This window comes from Suricata suricatta, chromosome 13 (assembly GCF_006229205.1).
Source record: "Suricata suricatta isolate VVHF042 chromosome 13, meerkat_22Aug2017_6uvM2_HiC, whole genome shotgun sequence".
NCBI lineage: Eukaryota > Metazoa > Chordata > Mammalia > Carnivora > Herpestidae > Suricata > Suricata suricatta.
The window spans coordinates 84,357,536-84,381,062 of NC_043712.1; the positions used below are offsets into that span (position 1 = coordinate 84,357,536).

The 23,527-nt window shown below is 44.4% G+C and overlaps 2 protein-coding genes across 11 annotated transcripts in view; one reads left to right on the forward strand and one right to left on the reverse strand.

Annotated features, from left to right (window-relative positions):
* Positions 1-23,527, reverse strand: part of SPATA6L (spermatogenesis associated 6 like) — a 55,121-nt gene that overhangs the window by 27,379 nt on the left and 4,215 nt on the right. For 9 of the 10 annotated variants that reach the window (XM_029919771.1, XM_029919763.1, XM_029919772.1 and 6 more), the window contains exons 2-5: positions 22,992-23,129; positions 20,206-20,254; positions 16,354-16,395; positions 4,568-4,692 (exon numbers count right to left, since the gene is read on the reverse strand). In XM_029919771.1, coding sequence (XP_029775631.1) covers positions 4,568-4,692; positions 16,354-16,395; positions 20,206-20,254; positions 22,992-23,129 — 354 coding nt within the window. Of the gene's footprint in view, positions 1-4,567; positions 4,693-16,353; positions 16,396-20,205; positions 20,255-22,991; positions 23,130-23,255; positions 23,325-23,527 lie in introns of those variants that run through there. The other variant, XM_029919768.1, reaches the window with a different exon arrangement.
* The window catches only part of PLPP6 (phospholipid phosphatase 6), a 3,685-nt gene continuing 3,554 nt past the window's right edge, over positions 23,397-23,527 (forward strand). The window contains 1 exon segment of the mRNA XM_029919773.1: positions 23,397-23,526. Coding sequence (XP_029775633.1) covers positions 23,467-23,526 — 60 coding nt within the window. The 5' untranslated portion in view covers positions 23,397-23,466.

Genomic DNA, 23,527 nt, shown 5'->3' on the forward strand with positions numbered 1-23,527 from the left:
GAGCTGGGAGAGGGTGAGCCCGTGCACGGTGACGCGGCTGGGGATCCGTGGGGCCAGGAGTCTGCTGCTGTGCCCTGGGCGTCCACTCATGCCTGTGCACGTTCACCCCTCTGCACGCCTCTTGCCCACAGAACAGGTCTTCCCTGGCACAGCCTACGTCCTCAGCTCCTTCCTTTTCTTCTTTGTGTTGGGCCTCCAGAATGCGGTGTGCCCATACAGCGGTAGGCCTGGACCGGAGACTCGAGATTTCTGGGCTTACGAACACGAGCCTGATTGCTGCCCAGTCAGGAAATCTCGGGGGAGGGGGGACATCTGGCCAACAGTGACCCATGCAGCCTCACCTCTGCTGTGACACTGCCCGCACGAAGAGGAGAGTGGGGGAAACTTCACGGTCCACAGCGCTACTGGTTAGAATCACGGGGCGCACGTGTGTGCCAAACCTCAGGTCCCCGCGGCCCAGCCGACTGTCTGAGCCCGAACCAGGCCCCACGTGAGCCCCAGACTTGGGCGGTTTTTCACGGCCTCACGGGGAGGCAGCGTCATCCCTTGAATCACAGTCAATAAACTACAGCAGCTCACGCTTCCTGTGAACCTAATTACACGCCAGCTGGCATGCTAAGCGCCGCACATACTCCAACACCACGGGGCAGTACTGTGATCAGTCCATTTCACGGCTGGGCAACTGAGGTACACAGACATTGAGCAGCTGACCCAAAGTCACAGTCAGTGAGTGACCAAGCTGGGACTGAACCCAGACCACCCAAGCCCACACTTCGCACATGTGGCTGCCTAGCGGGACTTAAAAACCGCTGTCCGCTATGCCTGGGGGGTGGGGGGTGCCCTAGGAGTAAGGAATCCACACCCGGGACCCAGCCCTGCTCGCCTCCCATGGCCTCGGCGCCTGACAGTGACCGGCAGAAACTAAGGAGGAACGTGCGTTCTTGTTCACAGCAGCACTGATGTCCGCGTGATCGTTTAGAGCGGAAACGCACGGGCTCTGTCTTGTCCAGTTCCCTCAGCAACAGGATGAGGGCAGTGATGGCTAGGCCAATAAGTGGATTCAACAGTACAAGGTTTCTAGAATCATGGCACTAAAGAAAAAATGAAACTATTAACTGAAAGTTAATAATGAAGAAATAACATCCTTTCTGCTTACTTTACAAGCTCAGTCTTCCCCTAACAAGAAAATAAACTACATTTTTAAAAAATTCTTGGGGTGGCTCAGTTAGTCAAGTGTTTGACTCTTTAATTTCAACTCAAGTCATGACCTCACAGTTTGTGAGTTTGAGCCCCAAGTCGAGTTCTGTGCTCTCTGCTTGAGATTCTCCCTCTCCTTCTTCCCCTGCCCCTTCCCATCCCCTCAAAAATAAATAAACTTAAAAAAATTCTTGGGGCACCTGCTGGCTCAGTTGGTAGAGCATGTGACTCTTGATCTCGGGATCATGAGTTCAAGCCCCACATTGGGCATAAAGCTCAATTTAAAAAAAATTTTTTTAATAAAATAAAACAAAGGAGCACCTGGGTGACTCAGTTGAGCATCCAACTCTTGATATCAGTTCAGGTCATGATCCCAGGGTTGTGAAATCAAGCCCCGCATCAGACTCCACAGAGTGTGAAGCCTGCTTGGGATTCTTTCTCTCTCTCTCTCTTTCTCACTTCCCCTCCCCTCTCTCAAAATAAACTTTAAAAATATAAAAATAAAATTAAGCTTAAAAAAAACAAACAAAACAAACAAAATTCTTGACCTCAGCAGGAAAAGGAGGGAGAAAAAGCTTAAGTTAAGGTATGAAGTGAAATAAAACAAAATACAGAAATACAAAGAAAAAGTCACATTTTAGTGGAGGAAATAAATCTACTTCTTAACGAGTTAATAACTTAAGAGTCAATAAGTGAATGATTTGCCTGGCGCACACGGTAATTCACACCCGAGTTCTATGACACGAATGTAGAGACTGTGGACAACAGGCTGAACTAACATGGGCGGGTCAGCGTCTCACAGTGACCGAGGGTGTCCGACAGGTGCGCATGCTCCATTATTCATCAGTCCTGTGTCTTTGAGCACATTCTTTTTTTTTTTAAGTTTATTTATTTATTTTGAGAGAGACAGCGTGAGCAGGGGAGGGTTAGAGAGAGAGAGAGAGAGAGAGAGAGAGAATCCTAAGCAGGCTGTGCACTGTCAGCGCAGAGCCCGATGTGGGGCTCGAACTCACGAAACTGTGAGATCATGACCTGAGCCAAAACCAAGAGTCAGACACTTAACTGACTGAGCCACCCAGGTGCCCCTCTCCCAGCACATTCTTAAACTGCCTGTGCCACCTCCCCCATCCGTAAAATGAGGAAAAGAATAGTAGCCACCTTGCAGGGTCAAGGAGGATTGAACAAGATACCAGGTAACAAGTTTAGCTCAGTGCCAGGCATCTGGTGAGCGCGCACTGAATGTCTGCTCTCATTAAAACTGTGGCACAAATCATGAAAGGGATTGAAGGGGGAGGGGGAGGAGGGAGGGAGGGGGTGATGGTCATGGTGGGCGGCAATTGTGGGGAGAAACACTGGGTGTTACATGGAAACCAATTTGAAAATAAACTATTAAAAATATAAAAAAATAAACTGTATCAACTGGCTTTATGTTGCTTTATAGAACATTTGAGAGAAATTGAGCTCCTCTATCTTTTTACAAATTGTTTAAAACACAGTTTCATTAACTTCACTGATACTCAGCCTCTAATGTGTGATGATTTTTCCCTGCAGTTTAAAAAAATTTTATGTTTTGTATTTATTTTTGAGAGACAGAGAGAGACAGTGCACGCAGGGGAGGGTCAGAGAGGGGGAGACACAGAATCCGAAGCAGGCTCCAGGCTCCGAGCTGTCAGTGGTGCTTAACAGACTGAGCCCCCAGCCGCCCCTCCCTGCAGTTTTAACGTCCTTTCCCTGCATTTATGAGTAACTGTAAACACAACTTCCTATAGGTTCTTCTTCCTATTTGTGCCCATAAAGTTAAACAGAGACGACACTTGGGAAAATATAAGAACGTGTGTTTCTCCTCATCTCAATGCTCAGCTGGACACCAGCCCAGTATTCGTGGGTGGCTTTCATTTAATAGAAAACTCAGGCAAACCGAAGTTCATATAACGAGTATCCCTCACGTGAGTCTCACCAATTTTTCTCCTTTCAGCTCCTGAAGAGAAATATGCCAAGAAGTCAATATAATAAAGGCAGGCATTCTCACGAGTGCGATGGATGTAAGTGATAGACAAAGAGCACGTCAGAGGGAGAAACATGGTGTCCATGATATTCACCAAACCTCAAAGATTATGGAGGGTTAGAATTATGGGCATTGGCAATTCTGATGAGGACAACTTTTGATGAACGTTTGCTGTTTGAAGTATTAGAACTAGAAGTTCTTGGGGCGCCTGGGGGGCTCAGTCAGTTAAGCGGCCGACTTCAGCTAGGGTCATGATCTCACAGCTCGTGGGTTCGAGCCCCGCATCAGGCTCTGGGCTTATAGAAACAAGGGTCCTGTGTGCCATCTATTCTGCACACTCCTCTCAACAAAACGGGAGGTACTAACAGTTTATTAAATTATATTAACAGTGCTTCATGGAGGAGTAACAGAAAGGCTGAATATTAAATATGTTTTTTTCATCCAAAAAGATATGGTCCCCACAACAGAGGCTGCCCAGACAACAAGAAGGCTGGGCAAACTGCCCGGGCCTCTGTGGGGTTAGACGCTGTCCCAGATACCATCAAAATGAATTTTTTGAATTTGGGTTCGGGTCCTGGCCCCCAAACAGACTGCCATCTGAATAACTACTGTGTCTTTTAAGATCCTTCAATAATATCACTGTGAACCTCTGTCTCTTCCCCTTTCCATTGAGTGGAGACTGTGATATCTCCGGGCTGACGTGAGGGCTCGGAGGAAAATAACGTAGCTTCTTAAGAACCAAAAGCTCAAAATAAATGAGAGGTGGCATTATTACTATTACGACTCTATTTTGCTTTCATTATTACAACTAAAGCAATAGTTACAATTCAATGAACTGGTATAGGGGAACCTGAGGCGGCTCAGTCGGTTGAGCGTCCGACTTCGGCTCAGGTCATGATCTCGCAGTTTGTGAGTTCGAGCCTTGCGTCAGGCTCTGTGCTGACAGCTCGGAGCCTGGAGCCTGCTTTCGATTCTGTGTCTCCCTCTCTCTCTGCCCCTCCCTTGCTTGCACTCTCTCTCTCTCAAAAATAAATAAAACATTTAATAAATAAATAAACAAACTAGTATCAAATTTTTCAGTTAGTCTGCATTCAGAGAAGGTGGAAAAGTGTCCTTATAGGCATGGGACGGTGTGACTATGGCCGTCATTTAGCCTGGCTAGGGAAGACCCCCACCTCTGAGATCAATAGTGGGAATCAGTGTCAGCTGGTATTTTGAATGGAGCGTCTGAACGGGGCTGCTGAACAGAACAAGGGAACTAAGCCAGATGGAAGCGATCCGCACAAGAGCAACCGCTATCGGAAATAAAATGTCAGGTCCCAAGACTCTCTCTCAACAGAGTCCAGCTGGGCAGGAATCACTTACTGGAAAACCTGCAAATGTCTTCATGAGCACCTCCCTGCACATCCCAGGGAGCGAAGGTGTCAGCTTGGGCTCAGGGAAGAGAAAATCTCGTGTGTTTTCTTCATAGCAGGCCAACTCCTCCCATACTGGAATGAAAGGAGAAAAGCCATGAGTAGATTTATGTTCTGAAAATGATCTACGTCTTTGAGTTTAACAAAATGAAAGCTCAGACAGGTGATGGCAGAGATGGCACTCAGGTGAAAACAGACATTTTGGGAGCACGTGGGTGGCTCAGTCAGGTCAGACTTCGGCTCAGGTCATGATCTCACCGTCTGTGAGTTCTAGCCCCCTGTCGGGCTCTGTGCTGACAGCTCGGAGCCTGGAGCCTGCTTCAGATCCTGTGTCTCCCTCTCTCGCTGGCCCTCTCCCCCTCACACTGTCTCTCTCAAAAATAATAAATAAACATCAAAAAAATAAACATTTTGACCAGAGCACCTCTTGTTTAAGAGGCGGAGTAGAAGAGACTTCTATTAGTTCTTATCTCATGGATAAATTTTAAAACCCTTCCAAATTCATAACAGAGAGAAAAATATCTAAAGGATCACAACACCAGACAGACGCAGAGAGAAATCTCTTTTCATCCATCTGTCCATGCAACCACCCGTCCTTTCCTTCTACAATGTTTTCTAAGGACACGCTGTGGGCCAGGTCCTAGGGACAGAACAAGAGCCAAGAAGACAGCGCCCAGTTCACACAAAGCTTACGGCATAAACGGGTTCAGCATGTCCTGTGATGCAGCCATACCGGTATCCTCATGGCCCCCAGAACAGCCGCAGCTGTGGCCCTTAACACAGCTGGCACGAGCCTCAGGGATGCTTCCAAAATCTGTGGGGACATTTCATGGGCAGGAGCCAAAGGGGCCAGGGTCAGGACACTGCACTGCTAAGACTGTCACAAACAACATGCTAATGTGATAACAGGCAATCTTCTGGGGAGAAGCCGTTTTATAATTGGCAGAGCCTGGAACTTAACTGCTACGTGTCAACACAAAGCACTCTCTGTGCATGATTTTAAAATACACCGAATTTTCAGGAACGCAGGTACCATGTGAGTTAAGGGACAACTGTACTTGGCTGTGTTAGGATCTTTACAGAGCCCCTGCTGGCATTTTGAAAATCATGGCCCATCCCAATGCTTCCTTATGTCCAGCGTTTATGTGCTGATACACATACCGTTTTATTTGAAGCCCTTTTCCTTTTATTTCTCCGTTTGCAATGACTTGCTTAAATTGGTTATATTAACTATGGACGTTATTTCAGTAAGGTGAAAGGGATGCTACCAAACTGTCGGGAGCTGCCGGAGAAGAAAAGAGAGATATGTGCCTGCAAGACCGCAGCCCGCAGAGCAGAGCTGCATTGTTCCTCCCAACTCAGCAGAACTGCGTCATCACTCCCAGCTCAGCGGAGCTGCGTTATCGGTTTCCCAGGCTCAGGGCCTGTAGGCTGGGCCTTCCTATCAGTTTCCCAGGCACTGTGCTATGCTGAAACTGCAAGTTTTAGTTTCTCTCTTATCCTTGCCCTTGTTTCTTAGCAACTGACTTACGTCAAGTTGCCCGTTTTCTGCCTTTATAAGATGTGTGTGTTCTTTCAATAAACGAGGCTTGATCAGAGACTTGTCTTGCCTCCATTCTCTGTGTCCCCTGCCCCCCAATTCTCTCTCCCTCTTTCAGGACCTGCATTGACCGACCTGCGGGGCGGGCCACCAAACACTCATTGCTAAAAGAAGATCTTGGGGCTAAGAGGACCGAGAATCACTGAGTGAAGGACAGAGAAGCCTCTATCTGAACGCTCTTTGCCTACACAGCAGGTGCAACACAGGAGGTTCAGACTAAGAGTGGCCCCTGTATGGAGCACCACCCAAAAAGAAACTATAGTCAACGAGGGAGTTCTCCTGTTTGGTGACTGCCATTCTGTTTGTGAGAAGAAGTCTGATGAGGGAGGGTTTCTGGCCCATCGATGGTAGAAAACACCTGACATTATCTCATATGATGGATTAATTTCTTCCTACCTATTCTTTAATGTGAATGTTTGGGGGGCGCCTGGGGGGCTCAGTCGGTTAAGTGTCTGACTTCAATTCAAGTCATGAACTCACAGTCCATGAGTTCAAGCCCCACATCGGTCTCTGTGCTGACAGCTCAGAGCCTGGAGCCTGCTTCGGATTCTGTGTCTCCCTCTTTCTCTCTGCCCCTCCCCCATTCATGCTTTTTCTCTCTCTCTCTCTCTCTCTCAAAAATAAATAAAAGTTTTTAAAAATTAAAAAAAAAAAACATATGAATGTTTGGGTTCTAATCAGGATCCACGTGCAAAAAGAAGGTGTCCTGTGGCTTCCATCATGAGATCACATTTCCCTGCCCTTCTCCTCTCGGACATGCTCTGGCCATGACCGAGTGACGGTGTATCTCTACCTCCTCCACCACGTGCTTCTCTGCCTGCGCTGTTCCTTCCAAAATGTCCTTTCTTCCTTCCCATCCAGTTGAGATCCCCTTCATCTTTCAAGCTTCGCTTTCAACGTCTCCTCATGTCTCCAAGGTAACAGGTCCAAAACAGAACCCTTGATGTTTTTCCCACAAATAAGCTCTCCCTGAGTCTCCCTTCTGAGGAACCAGGACCATGGGCTTGAGCCGCACGTCCAGGCTTTATCCTGTATTCCACTCCTTTGAGGCTCACATTAGCCCATCAGCCAGTCCTGTCAACTCCACCTGCAGCCTGTCTCCTGTCTCCATCTTTCCAGACACTACGCTGGTCCCAGCTGCATGGCCTCCCTCCCGGGCTACTGCCACGGCCCCCAGGCTGGCTTCTCTGCCTCTCCATTCTTGCTGCACTCACCCCTGCCCTCCGCACAGCACGATGTTATAAACACATCAGACGGCGCTTTCCTCTCCTGCAAGCCCTCCCGTGGGCTCCCCGGCACACTAGACCGCAGCCTCCAGCACTCCCCATGATCGGGCCTCTTACTGCCTCTCCTACTCCATCTGTCACCGTCTTCCTCCTCGACGGTCCCATGTTCTCCCCGCCGCCCTTCCCGCTGTCCCTCAGACACACCAGCTCGCTTCCACCTTAGACGTTCACCCCGTGCTCTCCCTGCAATGTTCCTCCCCCAGATTCTGCATGGCTGGCCCCCCCGAGCTCATGACAGGCCTTGGTTGAAATTAGGTCTCATTAGAAAGGCGGATGCCCCTTGAACTTGCAGCCCATTGAGCTTGCAGCCCGTTATGTACCACTCGGCAGGCTCTGCATTCAGGTATGTTTCTGCTCTGTTTCCATCAATGCCCCATGAAGGCAGCGCCCATCTGTCACGTTCCCCCCTCTGTCCCTGGCAGCGCTGTGCCCAGACAGGTGTGAATGCAGGGCAGTCAGCAGCACCGGGCCCGGGCACGGTGGCCTCACCTGGAGGAGATCCATCCTGTCAGCATCTCCCACAGGCCCCTTGAGATGTCATTAAAGATAGACATTTTAAAATGTGGTTCGGTGGCAGAACAGGGTGGTAAAGCGTGGCCTCTCGGGGCTGCCCCCAGGCAGGTGCCTGGTCACAGCAGACACTTGGTGTTTCTTGAGGGATGCTCGTGAAGACCGACATGGGGTGACGTAAGGCTCAGCTTCTTATAGCAGCTGCTCAGTTAGCAGTAGTCACCCTCTCCGAGACTCTGTTTCCACCACCGTGAGAAAAGGGAGACACATCAAAAATCCTCTGAGGGGCGCGTGGGTGGGTTGGGTAAGCAGCCAACTCTTGATCGCAGCTCAGGTCTTGGTCCTGATCAGGGTCTTGCTCTCAGGGTTGTGAGTTCAAGCACCGTGTTGGGCTCTAAACTGGGTATGAAGCCTACTTAAAAAAACATTTTTTTCCAACTTTCACTGTTCATTCATTTCTCAATCATCCCTTTTCAATTTTTTGTTTCTTTTCATCCCTATGTTCAAGAAATACGCATAGAGCATAGAGAACCTACCATGTGCCAGGACTCCTAGACCCTGCATGTACACAAGTGATCAAAATGGGTCCAATTCCTGACCTCATGGAGTTTACAGTCTACAAGTGTTAAACAATTACACAAATAAGTATACAAGGTACAGTGATGATGAAGAGAAAGGTGGGGAGGCAGCGGGAGGCAGGTGCAATTCCAAGATCAGTCTTAGCGTCAATCATTTACTAGTCTTGTCCTGCCACCGATTTTATGAGTGCTCCTTTGACAGTGCTCCCTGTGAGGGGCATGACCGCCCCACCTCTGCCGGCCAGACAGACGTCCTCCAGTCTGAGGTCTCACAAGCGCAACCTGAAAACAGGAAGTGATGTGACGGTCTCCTTTCCTGTCACCAGCAACGAAACACAGCTCTCTACTGAGGTCCATGGCTTGGTGGTGAGAACTGGGGACAGCGGCCACGGCCGCTCCAAGCCCTGCCTCACCTCGACCAGCTGTGTGACCAGGAGCACAATAAATAGTCTCCTAACTTCAGGCTCCTCTTCCGGAAAATGTAAAAGTCATCACAGTACCTGCCCCCTAGGGCCACTGTGAGGACACGGGACAGATATAAAGTGCAGAGCACACGACATCGCCGCCATTATCACGACGCCGTGACACCACGCAGCAGAGGTCCCAGCGCCACCCTGGTCTCCGGACGTCACGGGTTTCTGGTCACGTGCTCCTATTTGGAACACGCAGAGCACGATGCCTCACACCCGGGGCTGCCCTTTCCTCCTTCCGCGGGTGTTTGGCTAGCTCTTGTCGCTGCATCCAAAGTGACAGCTACCACGTCACTACCGCTGTCGTTGGAAGAATGAAGATGAAAATAAGAGGTCAGAGAACTGCAGCCAGGCTCTTCGACCACCTTTGGAATCACAGGAATAAAGAAACAGAAATTGGAGAGGAAAGCTGAGGCTCCTCAGATCTCTCTCTGGCTTAATCATATTCTGGAGTCCTAACTGCCACCCAGTGTAAAAATGGGATCAGGCCAACGGGATGTGATGGCAAGAGCCTAGGTTACACACGGGCTGAGCGATACTCATAGGCCACGTGATACGTCCGAAGGAAATCCGTGTTCTTACAGGCTAATGGCAAAGACCAGGCATCATCGATGCCGTCAGAGAAAAACCTTTCCCCTAAAAAGGAAAATAAATGAGGACTTCAAGGGGACAAAAAAATTTTTTGAGAGAGAGCACGAGCAGGGGAGAGGAGCAAAGGGAGAGGGAGAGGGAGAGGGAGAAGCGGAGAGAGAGAGAGAGAGAGAGAGAGAGAGAGAGAGAGAGAGAGAATCTCAAGCAGGCTCCACGCCCAGTGCAGAACTTGATGTGGGGCTTGATCCCATGTCCCTGGGATCTTGACCTGAGCCGAAATCAAGAGTTGGATGCTCAACCAACTGAGCCACCCCGGCACCACCAAAATTAATCACTTTCATAACAATATTGTTTTGAAAATCAAACATTTATAGAGCACATCAGAACCGACAGCTTGCTTCCTATTATGGAGTCCCATGTGATCCCTTCTCTCCCGATAAGGAAACTGAGGCTCTGTGAGGAAAAGACACTTATGATGCCACACAGCAAAGCAGGAATCCAAAACCCTATTTTCTTGAGACAGGAGTTCTGTTCTTGCTAGTAAACACCACTACAAAGTATAAAACCAAACTGAGGAAACAGGTGCCCACTAAAATGGCATTTTACAGCTGGACTGAGCTGAATATACATGACTTATCCCAAAGGAGACTTTTTCCTCTAAGAGATCTGTAAAAAGACAGCTCCCAGTCCAACAGGATGACACTGCTGCCCCCCTGTGTCCATGCGCTGTTTTCCCATCTTTGTAAACAACCAGAGGAGGCTTTATGGCTTCTAAGCCCCATCTTTGGACCCCTTCATCCTTTAGCGATAAAGCTGTATGTAAATCTAAGGTCCCTGTATCACTAACACATGGTCATAATATGTCAAAATAAGTCATAATAAGTGTGTTTGAAAGTAACGTGACTAAATATCAAACTATAAAAGGTGCCTGGGTGGCTCAGTCAGTTAAGCATCTGACTTCGGCTCAGGTCATGATCTCAAAGAACGTGAGTTGAAGCCCCGCATCAGAGCTGGAGCCTGCATCAGATTCTGTGTCTCCCTCTCTCTCTGTCCCTCCCCAATTTGTACTCTGTCTCTCTCTCTCAAAAATAAACAAACATTACATTTTCTTTTAAAAACTCAAACAAGGAGCACCTAGGTGGCTCAGTCAGTTAAGCCTCTGACTTCGGCTCGGGTCATGACCTCACGTTCGTGGGTTTGAGCCCTGTGTCGGGCTCTGTGCTGACAGCTCAGAGCCAGGAGCCTCCTTCGGATTCTGTGTCTCCCTCTCTCTCTGTCTCTCCCCGCTCATTCTCCATCTCTGTCTCAAAAATAAATAAAGCATTTAAAAAGAATTTTAAATAAAAATAATAAAAACCCAAACAATAAAGTAACATCTACAGCAAAATGAAAAGGTAACAATTCAGCCAAGTGAAGGGTTGGTCCCTGTGAACCTAAATGTGATCCTTGTGACTCCACGTGCAGCCTTCATGACACAAATAATTTTACTTAATTATCTGCTATCAAGACCCAGCAGAGCGGAAGAGCTCACAACCACCCTTCCGCCTGGCCGCACTGGTGTGACCCCAAGAGCCCGGTGTGGGCCGTGTTCCCAGCGTACCCACAACGAACGCGTTGGACAAATTAATGGATCCATTTGCAATGCATCCGAAGTTGAGTGAAATTGTTTAGAGCAGTTCTAATTGAATTCCCCTAAAATTACAGTCTGAATTGAAGGACTGTAGACAAAAGGAAAACAAGTATAATGTAGCCTCCACATCGTACCTGAGTCCCTTCTGAGCTACGACCAGAATGTGGGCACTGGCCCCCATACGCTCCAGTCATCATGGCTTTGAACTATTCTTGCAACCTGCTCACATAGTCTTCCGGTCATGTGGAAACATGTGGTCGGAACATCTGGTGGCTCAGTTGGCTGAGCTTCTGACTCTTGATTCGGGCTCAGGACATGACCACAGGGCCGTGGGATGGAGCCCCACACAGGCTCTGGGCTGAGTTACGACCCTGCTTAAGGTATTCCCTCTCTCTCTCTGCCTCTCTCCCCTGCTCATGCTCTCACTCTCTCTTAAAATAAAAAAAAAAAAAAGAGAAACCCATGGCAATCTAAGATATATCAAACTTGAAAAAGCAATTTGCAGAATATGTATATTCAACCAATATGCATACTAAATATATATAATAAATACTAGATATTTATGGTACATGTAGTATACATATGTATACGTGTATATATATTTTAGGTTTAAATGCATTACATATACTAAATGCATTTTAAAACATCCAAAAAGAAAATTATTAGTAATTGTTGTCAGGAGCTGTTGATGAATGTGGCTTTTGACTTTTTATTTTATATAACTTTGTGTTAGTTTAATTTTTACAGTAAGAATATTTAGGTATTGGGGTTTTTTTTTAATTAATGTAGATTTAAGTAGACCAAAATGGGTCTTCTTCTATTTTATTAACATACTGAAATATAACTTGCCAGTTAGCATTGATGTATGTTTGAACAAAAACTAGGTCAAATAAGGGAAAAAAAAAATCTATGGAAAGAAATCCGATGCCCTGATTTTAACCTGTCACTTTTAGGCTGAAAAATATTTAGTAAGAATTTCTGGAAAGCAGGGAGGAGGGACCTCTGGGCTTCCTTCTCTGCTGTCTACCTAAGATAACACACGGGCGAGAACCACCCGCAGACCCACAGACAGTGGGGGTCTTCTCTGCTCTCAGGGCCTGCCTCTGCCCGTGACTGAGAGGCAGAAGAAAGAGCCACAGGCTTCCGGGCCCCTCCGCCCTCCAAGGCCTTGACCTGGCCCAGGCAGGCCGCCCCGGGCCTAGCTGTGATCCTCATAAAGCCTCCTTGGCTCTACATCAGCAGTCTGCCAGGCTCACTTTCCTTCCCTCACGCTTTCTTACGAAGAAGAAAAATTCAAACAATAACATATCAGAACATACAACGAAACAGGGGAAATCCACATGGAGTGAGCACAACTTGCTAAAAGCTTTGGTGAACACATCGGGAATTTATACCAAACGCAATGTTAACATCCAGATACCACTCCACAAGCAATCACAGGGCACTGGAAGTCACATCATACAGACGAGAAGAAAACAAATCATGGGAAAATGGAAAACTCTTAGGAAGTTAATTTTAAAGGCGCCTGAGTGGTTCAGTCACTTAAGCATCTGGCTTCGGCTCAGGTCATGATCTCACGGTTCATGGGTTCGACCCCCGCACAAATCGTATCTACAAAAAAGAAGGGGCCAGAAAATACAGTGCAATATACTTTAAAGAAATTATTATATACTTTGCAAACATGATTCATTCAAACGATAATATCCAGCATTAGCTAGGAGATGGGCGGTGGGCATCCCATGCGCACTGCTGAATTCTGGGGTAATGGAAGCTCGCTGGGGGTTGGTTCACTCCCAGGTTACAGATGGGAACGATGGTTTCGTTGAGTGCTCGCTTATCCCCGGGGAATTATGTGCCGAGGCCCCTGCAGCACATGGTATTAGGTTTTTTAATCCTACATACACTGTTTTTTCCTATACATACAGAACTATGATAAAGTTTAATGTATAATTAGGCATAGTTTGGGGCACCTGGGTGGCTCAGTCAGTTGGGCATCCGACTTCGGGTCAAGTCATGATCTTGCGGTTCCTGAGTTCGAGCCCCTTGTCAGGCTCTGTGCTGACAGCTCAGAGCCTGGAGCCTGCTTCAAGTTCTGTGTCTCCCTCTCTCTCTGCCCCTTCCCTGCTCTTGTCTCTCAAAAAAAACATTAAAAGAAATTTTTTTAAATTATAAATTAGGCATAGTTAGAGATTCACAACAATAACTAATAGAGTAATCATAACAACACACTGTGATAAAAGTTACGTGAACGTGGTCTCTCGCAAAATATCTTTTTTAAGTGATTCTTTATTTGAGAGGAAGAGTGCAGGGGGAGAGACAGAGAGCGAGGAAGACTGAGAATCCGAAGTGAGCTCTGTGCGGACAGTGGGGCTTGAACTCAAAAACCGTGAGATCATGACCTGAGCTGAAGTCCGACACTTAACCGACTGAGCCTCCCAGGCACCCCCCCTTGCAAAATATCTTACTGTCCTGTGCTCGCCCTTCTTGTGATAATGTGATCTGGATTTGAAAAAATGCCTCTGTGATGAGAGGGAGCGAGGTGAGTGACGGTCATGGCCAGTGTTAAGTTACTACTGACCTGACTGCTCCCGGACCACGTCTGTGGCTGTAACCGAAACCACAGGAAGCAAAACCACAGACGTGGGGGCACCACCATCATTCTATACTTTACAAATTTACCGAAAGAGAAAATTAATTTTTTTTTTTTACTTTTGAGAGAGAATGAGTGCAATCAAGGAAGGACAGAAAGAGAGGAGAACAAAGAATCCAAAGCAGGCTCTGCGCCGATAGCAGAGAGCCCAATGCAGGGCTCGAACTCAGAAACTGTGAGATCATGGCCTGAGTCCAAGCCAGATGCTTAACTAAGTCACCCAGGAGCCCCAAGAAAAAAATAATTTTTACAAATCTGTCAAAGACAAGGAAACCCTACATGTTCAACAATATCAATTGAACACACAGCTATTGAAAATGACAAACTACAGACAACAATGTACAGTTAAAAAGCAAAACCCCAAATATTATGTCCCTACTGTTTAGAGACTTCTAAGGACACATAAGTAAATTAATGGAATTCTTTATTACCATTAAAAATAATGATGTACATCTATGGTTTTAGAAATGACAACACAACACTGAGGTATCATGGGGGGAAGCCAACAAGATAAGAAAATGTATGTGACACTATTATGTAGAAATTCCACATCTAGGTGTGCTTCTGTCCACAGACAAATACCAAGAAACATGTTCACCAAATCATAAATAGAGGTTTTTCTCATCATTTGGGAATGCTTTTTGCAATAAGTAAAAACTGTAAAGCTATTTTCATTTTGGGAAAAGAACAGGCAAAAACCAATAAGATCAAAAAAGATCTAGGCAAAAACCAAAGATCAAAAAAGAATTAGAAATGTTTCTAAGTTTTAATGTTTATTTATTCTTGACAGAGAGAGAGAGAGAGACAGCAAGCAAGTGAGAGAGGGAGGGGCAGAGAGAGAGGGAGACACAGAATCGGAAGCAGCTCCAGGCTCTGAGCTGTCAGCACAGAGCCCGACGCAGGACTCGAACTCATGAACTGAGAGATCATGACCTGAGCCCAAGCTGGACACATAACTGACTGAACCACCAGATGCCTCCTGAGTTTTAAATATTCTTTTTCTCTTTATCTCTCTTGTGCACACACACACGACTAAAATCACCAGGTAACCAGTCACACTGAGACACTATGTATGAGAATTGAAGCCACCAAGCATAAGTTCAGCTCAGGTATCCTGCCATTCAAGACACACAGGCGGCAAAGGCCTCACAGAATGATTTCCTCCTAAAGTCCAATGATTCTGGCAAGAACTGTTTCCATAAAAGGGTCAGACAGTAAATATTTTAGGCGCTGCAGGCCACATGGTCATAACTACTCAACTCCGGCAGCCACAGACAGCACTGAAACAAATGAGCATGGCTGTGTTCCAATAAAACTTTATGGACAATGAATTGTGAATTTTATATAAATTTCACATCACTAAATACTCATGTTTTAATTTTTTTTTTCCAAACCTTCAAACCTTCAAGAAACAAAGACAGTTTGGCAGTTCCTTAAAAAGTTACACACAGAGGTACCATATGACGTAAAAATTCTACTCCTAGGTATAAATCCTGAAAACATGTACTCACACAAATTGTACATGAATGTTTATAGCAGTGTTATTCATAATATTCAAAAAGTGGAAACAACCCAAACGTCCATCAACCAACAAATGGATAAACAAACTCTGTGTCCATATAAAAGCACATTGTGCACTTTGAACAAGGAACAAAGTAATGATAACAGGCTACAACGTGGGTGAATCTTGAAAACATGCAAAGTGGAAGAAGCCAGACACCAAAGGCCACATATCGCTTGATTCCATGGATGTCACTAAATGTCCAGAACAGGCAAAGCCATAGAGAAAGTAGACTCCTGGGGGCCAGGGCTGTGGGAAGAGAGAATGAAGGGTGCCTATCAGTGACTACAGTGGGGTTTTGGGGAGATAATAAAAATGCTCTGGAACAAGACAGTGGTGATGGTTGCAGACTTTGTGAAGATACTAAAACAAATGAGTTGTACACTTGACAATGGTGAGGTTTATAGCATATGAATTAAATATATGATATATGAATCTCAATTTTTAAAAATATAGAACTTTAGTTCACGAGTCACACAAAACAAACCGTAGACTGGATTTGGCCTGGAGCCTACAGTTTGCCAACTCTGCTCCAGCATCTAACACAGAAGATAGTTTGGGTTTGCCAACAAAGCCAAAGGCAAAAACTTGAAAGAAACTGAGCCAACCTTTCTTGTTTGATGGTGACTAAAAAAGAGAGAGTGAAAGCGCCTTTAAGTCATACTTACTGCCACCAGACCCATAAAGTTACTTCTCTGAGAACGGACAGAGTTCAACAAATGGGGGGGGGGGGGCGGGAACGGCGGGGATTGAGTGTTCTAGAAAGCACAACTTGTAAATACCAGTCTCCATTCTGTTGTGCCAAAATCCCTTCAAAATTAAAACAAGCTGATTTAGAAACACATTTATAGGCACATTACCTGGAGGCACTAGCTGTATTAATTCAAATCTGGTCAGGAAGCCTAAAATAGAAAAAAAGAGATTTTAATATTTTAGAAAATTGCCATCGTTTTTCATATTTGCTAAGTTTAAAACTGCTATAACATTCCTTTTATAATAATAGTAATAATAATAATAATAATAATGCCATACCAACAAAGATTCAGTTATTTCTAGAACCAGTAATCCAAGGGCATAGAGTGAGAGTAACTAAGTTATAAAAATAATATTTTTGTGCCCTGAAAAGTATTGATGACAGGGATGTAATATTTTCTCCCTTAAAAATGTATTCATAAATCACGGACATAAAAATCAGCTTCTAATTTAAAACATTCAAAATCCAACTCTTGTCCGTTAACCTATACAAGTTTATCTTGCTTAAAACAGTATGCTCTCTGACAACATAAATAAAACGTAAAATATATTATTTTTTATATTTCCTGAGCCCAAAATATATTTACAAATAGTGAGCCCACGTACAAAATCTATAAGGACAAGAATAAAATTCAAATCTTAAAGTAACTTAAATGTAAATGGTATAACAATAAAAAATCAATAAGGAGAATTCCCCCAAATTATAGAAGTGAAGACATTTAAAAATAGACAATAATGGTGGCATTTATAGACAACTATAGTTACTAATCTAAATTATATATTTGAAAGTTGCTAAGAGAGTAGGCCTTACATGGTCTCCCCACAAGAAAAGAAATAGTTACGCCCTATGTGAGGGTCCTGGGTCCTGGGCCTACTCTGTGATTGGTTAACACTCTAAATGTTGTAATTGGATAAACCTGCTGTCAATAATATTGTATAATAATAATTGGATCACTGTACCTATGTCACAATTTCCTGTAACTCCCCCTTCCCAAACTCATCAAAGCCCTGCCCCACCTTTGTTCGGGGCTCTCGGCATGGATCCACCACGCCGGTAAAGTCTGTGAGCCCGAGTTTAGGCCCCGAGTTTAGGCCCCCGGCGAGCCTAAACCCGTAATAAAGCCCTTTGCTTTTGCATGCGTAAAAAAAAAAAAAAAAAAAAAAAGAAAAGAAATAGTAGTTATGTGATGTGATGTGTGAGCTAATGCTGTGGTCATCATTTTGCAAAATCTAAGTGTATCAAATGTTGTATTCCTTATACTTATATAATGTGTGATATGTCAATTATGTCTCAAGAAAGTTGGAGGTCTACATACAAGAAAAGTAAAATTCTCTCTTATGAAAAGCATGTGGGAGCATGAGGACAGAATTTTAAATGCCAAGAAACTGACAGTTAAGACAGTTTGTAATTTTAGGTTTTCCAAGCAGGACAATGGTAATGGTAAGCCCTTCATGGTCTCAGGCTCTAAATTCCTTACATTCAGTGAATTCTCACTATATCCCATGTTCATGAATTGGAAGACTTAATAGTGTTCAGAAGGAACCATTCCTCAAGTTGATTTACATGTTCAGTGCAACCCCTATCAACATCCTTTTCTCCTTTGCAGAAACTGACAGGCTGATCCTAAAATTCATGGGGAAAGCCAAGAGAATCCAGATAGCAAAAACTGCCTTGGAAAGAAGAACTAAGGTGGAGGACTCACATTTCCTGATTTCAAAATTTACTTACAAAGTTACAATAATCAAGATCGTGTGTTACTGGCATAATGATACGTATATGGGTCCACAGAATAGAACTGAGAGTCCAAAAAACCCCACTCATATTTACAGCCAATTGCTTTTCCACAAGCGTGTCAAGACTACTCAATGGGGGGAAGACACTGTTATCCACAAATGAGACCAGGACAGCTGGATACCCAGATGCAAAAGAAGGAAGCTGGACCCCTACCTCATGCTATTTACAAAAATCATCTTAATATGTGGCATAGGCCTAAATATGAAAGCTACAGCTATAAAGCTCTTAGAAGAAAACACAGACATAAATCTTTGTGACTTAAATTAGATAATGGTTTCTTAGTTTTGACATCAAAAGCTCAAGTAACAAAAGAAAAATGGATAAAAGAGAATTCATCAAAATTAAAAATGTTTTTGTTTCAAAGAACACCTACATGAAAATGAAAAGATAATCCAAAGAATGGAAAGAAGTGTCTATCATACACCTGATATGGGACTTGTATCTACAATATACAAACACTCAATACATTATGAGTTCATAATATATTACAACTCAATAATAAAGAGCCAAATAATCCAATTAAAATATAAGCAAAAGTTCTAAATACACATTTCTCCAAATAACATATACTAACACCCAATAAGCACATGAAAAAATGCTCATCATGATCAAAACCGCAATGAGATTACACTCACGCCCACAAGAATGGCCACTGATCAGAAGGACAGGTAGTAAGCATTGACCAGGATGTGGGGAAATGGGTCCCTCACACATGGTGGAATGTAAAGTGATGCGGTTGCTTCGGTCAAGTTTCTCCAAAAAATGAGCAGAACGACTATATGACCCAGCACTTCCACTCCGAGGTATAGACCCAAGAGAAGTGGAAACATATGTCCACACAGAAAAACTTGGACACAAATATTCACAGCAACATTATTCATCATAGCCCAAACATGAAGACAACTCAAATGTCCATCAACCAGTGAATGAATAAACAAAATGTGGCATACCATAAAATGGAATACTACTTGGCCACAGAAGAAATGAAGTACTGACACATGCTGTAGCAAAGATGAATCTTGAAAACATGCTAAGTGAAAGAAGCCAGTCACAAAGGACCACATGTTATATAATCCCATTTATACAGGATATCCAGCATAAGCAAATCTATAGAGATAGAAATATTGATTAGTAGTTGTGTAGGGCTGGGAGTAATAAGGAAGAATGGATTTTAGGCTTCTTTCTATGGTGATAAAAATATCCTAAAATTATGGTGATGGCTACAAACTGGTTTAGTCACTCTGGAAAACAGTATGGAGGTTCCTCAAAATATTAAAAACAGAGCTACACTACGACCCAGCAATTGCACTACTAGGTATTTATCCATGGGATATAGGTGTGCTGTTTTGAAGGGGCACATGTACTCCAATGGTTATAGTAGTGCCACTAACAATAGCCAAATTATGGAAAGAGCCCAAATTTCCATCAATAGATGAATGAATAGAGAAGATGTGGTGTGTATATATACACACACACACACACACACACACACACACACACAAAACACTCATTGGAGTGTTACTCAGCAATCAAAAAGAATGAAATCTTACCATTTGCAACTATGTGGTTGGAACTAGAGGGTATTATCCTAAACCAAATTAATCAGAGAAAGACAAATATCATATGACTTCACTCATATGAGTAATTTAAGATACAAAACAGATGGACATAAGGGAAGGGAATCAAAAATAATATAAAAACAGGGAGGGGGAACAAAACATAAAAGACTCTTAAATACAGAGAACAAGCAGAGGGTTGTTGGAGGGGTTGTAGGAGGGGAATGGGCTAAATGGGTGAGGGGCATTAAGGAACCTACTCCTGAAATCATTGTTGCACCATAAGCTAACTAACTTGGATATAAATTTAAAAATCAATTAGTTAGTTAATTTTAAAAAATTGTGGTGATGCTTACATGCCTGTATGAAGATACAAAAACCATGAAATTGTAACATATAAAACAGAAGTGTACCATCCAGTAAATCCCATCTCTATCTAGACAAGGGTTTGCAATAGAATCAAAAACATGATTCAAATTTGATACAGGGTCTCTTGAATATAAATATGATCAAAATGGAAAATCACAACTTAGAATACAGAATTTTATATCTGTACACACAATTACATACACCCGATGGTTGTTTTGTTTTGTTTCAAGAGCACCTACTTTCTAAAATTTCTGCTACAGCCCCAGGATCTATTGCATTTTCAAATACCTGCAGGAAAAAAAAGGGGTGAAAATAAATTTTCAAAGATTAACATCTTTGAAAGAAACTGTAGATTATATTTTTCCAAATAATTAACATGTCATTTCCAGCCATACGGTACTTTAAGTTTCAACAAGAGTATCTTTAACGAGCGTGTGGTTAAAAGTTTAAGAATTGCCTACAGAATGAGGATGAACACAACACCAAGTACAAGGAAATGTGAGTTAGCTGACTCTGCCGCATGCTCAACATGTCATCAACTTGAGCCAGTCTTACAGTTTGTTGCTAAAAGCACATCTGGCATCCACCTCAAAGAATCTTGCTTAAGTACCTAGAAAAACATTCTGCATACCACGGACACTTATAAAGTGATGTTGACTGAATAAATGACTCTAGCAATCGGTTGTGCTGAACGGCAATCTTACGTACAAACCCCATGTATGTGTAACACAAAAGAAAACCTGCGCACTAGTAGTCCACTCCTACAGAATCCAAAATACCCAGAGAGGGAGAGTCTCCTAAGTTTACAGTGTATCATGAGTCACAAGACAAATGTTGTGATATCTGCCTAGCCAGTGCCAAACCTGCTTATCTTGTCCTTGAGCTAAAAAGCCTGGGCCAGGGCTGAAACTAAAAAGCATACCATGCCCCTCTCCCTAAGCTCTGGAAGCCTGTACGAAGCAAAAGTTTTCAGCAGAGTTTGGTTTCAGGCACTGATGTTCTGATTCAAATGGTATTTAAAGATAAGCATGGTTGAAATCTGCTCTTGATCCAAAGCCGGGTCCGGGTCCGCTTTAACTACAAAAGTGGAGGCTATCCCCTGTAATCCATTTTTGCCTTCCTGACCTAGATGTACCAAGCGAATGTGGGTGAGGGTTTTCTCCTCCCTGAACTGTTTCAGTAATGGCATCCCTCCCACTTCACTCATGCCTAAGGATTGTCTTTCTTTTTACTAATGTTTGGGGTTTTTTTTGAGAGACAGAGCGACAGGGTGAGCAGGGGAAGGGCAGAGGGAGAGGGAGACCCAGACTCCGAAGCAGCTCCAGGCTCTGAGCTGTCAGCACAGAGCCCGATGCGGGGCTCAAGCTCACGAACCTCGAGATCATGACCTGAGCCAAAGCCGGGCCGCTTAACCAACTGAGCCACCCAGGTGCCCCAGTCTAAGGATTTTCTTAAGTATGACCCTGGGGAGTAAATGATCAACGTGAACTGTTCAAACACAATGCCTCATACATTCCTTATGAGTAGTTTATTTATCCAAATGCTTTAGAGCATTCAGTTCTGGGTTACACAGAAGGTCCAAAGACAAGAAAATGTTTCCGATACTGGCTGCACACATTTGCAGCTAGAGAACACTGGAGCAAATGGGAGAAAGCTGGAGTAGGGACCCAAACAGCTCACACACGAGGGTTCAGATTTTTAAACAACCACATGTTATAGAAAGAAACATGGTCCATGACCCATGTTTGACCAGCAGTCTCCAAGCACAGCTTCGCAACAGAGCAGCAGGGGACCTGGAGTCTGGTGGGTCTGAGGCCCACCTTCCTTTCCTACACGTCAGGGATGTTGGACTCGATGAGCTCCAAGTTCATGTACAGAATTATAATTCTGTGCTTTTCTGATTTTGTATCCTTGGGCTTCTTATAAAAAGGATTTTAAAGTCTCCTACAGAAGCAAACTTGATAAACTAAAAAGGAAATTCTTAGAGGAAAGAATAGACTGGATTTTCACCACCCACTTCCTACGACTACTAATATCTAGTGAAGTTGGTTCCTTTCGATTCTGACTTTATGTCCCAAGGTAATAGCCATGATTCTTCTCCTCTCTTATCTAACCAGTTTGGTAGACTCTATGTAAATAAATAAGCTGTGATTTACAAAAATATTATCTACAGCCCTAGGCTTTTGGAAAAATCAGTCCTCATCTCGTCTCCCATTCTCAGTTGGAAACAGGTCATTTTCTGGGCGGCACCATCCGGACCTATACAAGTGGTAGGCTCTACCTGGAGCCTTCCCATATTCGTCCCATCTCCCAAAGAAGCTCAGTGATAATGTTTTGAGGGGAAATCATTAGACTCATCAAGGTTGAAACTGATTTCACCTCCAAATTCCAAAACAAAAGCTTCAAAGGACAGCCAGTGATTCATAGTAATGAACTTAAATACGCTAAATTGAACTGGGAAGCAGGTTGATAAATGTTCTATTAGTATCATGTTCATCATATACATTGGAATGAAACCTAGCCTTTATCGCTGTAGCTAAATAAACCAGGTAAGACCTAAGAATACTCACAGGCTTGTTTTGTTACAGGATTTCAGGTACAAGGTTTTACTCATTTGAATCTATTTTTTTTCATTATTTCTCTAAGTATACCAAAGTTTGTTTCTAAGGTCCACTAACTTACTGATAATCCCTGTCATAAATGTAATGCAACTGCCTCTAACACCTCCAAGAACATCCAAAAAATGCTCTCTCTGCTCCAGTTAGAAAAATGCCATGGGAGTTCCAAGAATAGAAAACATCCACCAGGGTATTTAGCACTAGGTTGACAGCGCTTGGCTCAGACCTACAATGCAAAAGCTAGTCCTCCAACTATGGTGTTGCACAGTGCTGAGGCGGCTTCAAGGCATTTTAAAAAAGAAAACGTACAAAATAATAAGAACCGTGTTCTTTACAAGACCCATTAGACGAGCTTCAGACAGCAACATGTAAACTTCTCCCTTTAGCAATGAGATAGTCAAGATCACCTTTTCAAACCTCATGCTCTGCTGAATCGTGATTGGGAACACAGAAGGAAAGCAGTCTGTCTCCAGGTACTGATTCAGGAGGTACACGCCAAGGTACACATCTTGCTTGTCGGGAAGGTACACCCCAGGGCAAGAAATCTTAAAAAACGAAGAAGAAAGAGTAACGAGCAGGGTTTGTTTTGCTTCGTTTCCGAATTGGAGCTCGGCGTTCTGCACGCTCACACCTGCGCGGACGAATTGCCCGCCCGCCCCCTGCCACCACACCTGCACCTCCCCGGCGCCGTCCCCCCTCCCCAAGTGCAAATTCCAGTTTCCTCCCACGTCTCCGCCAGGTGTCACAATCGGCCTCTCGCCGGCCCTTCTCCCCGCCCCCTCCCTCCCCCCCGGGGATGGCCGTGCGGAAGCGGAAGAGGCGGCAGGGCCGGGAGCCGCTCGCTAGGCCGGCCGGGTGTCGGGGTCCGGGCCCCCCGCCGCGATGCCGAGCCCCCGCAGGAACGTGGACGGACGCCCGCTGGCCGCCTCGGCCTCGAGCAGCA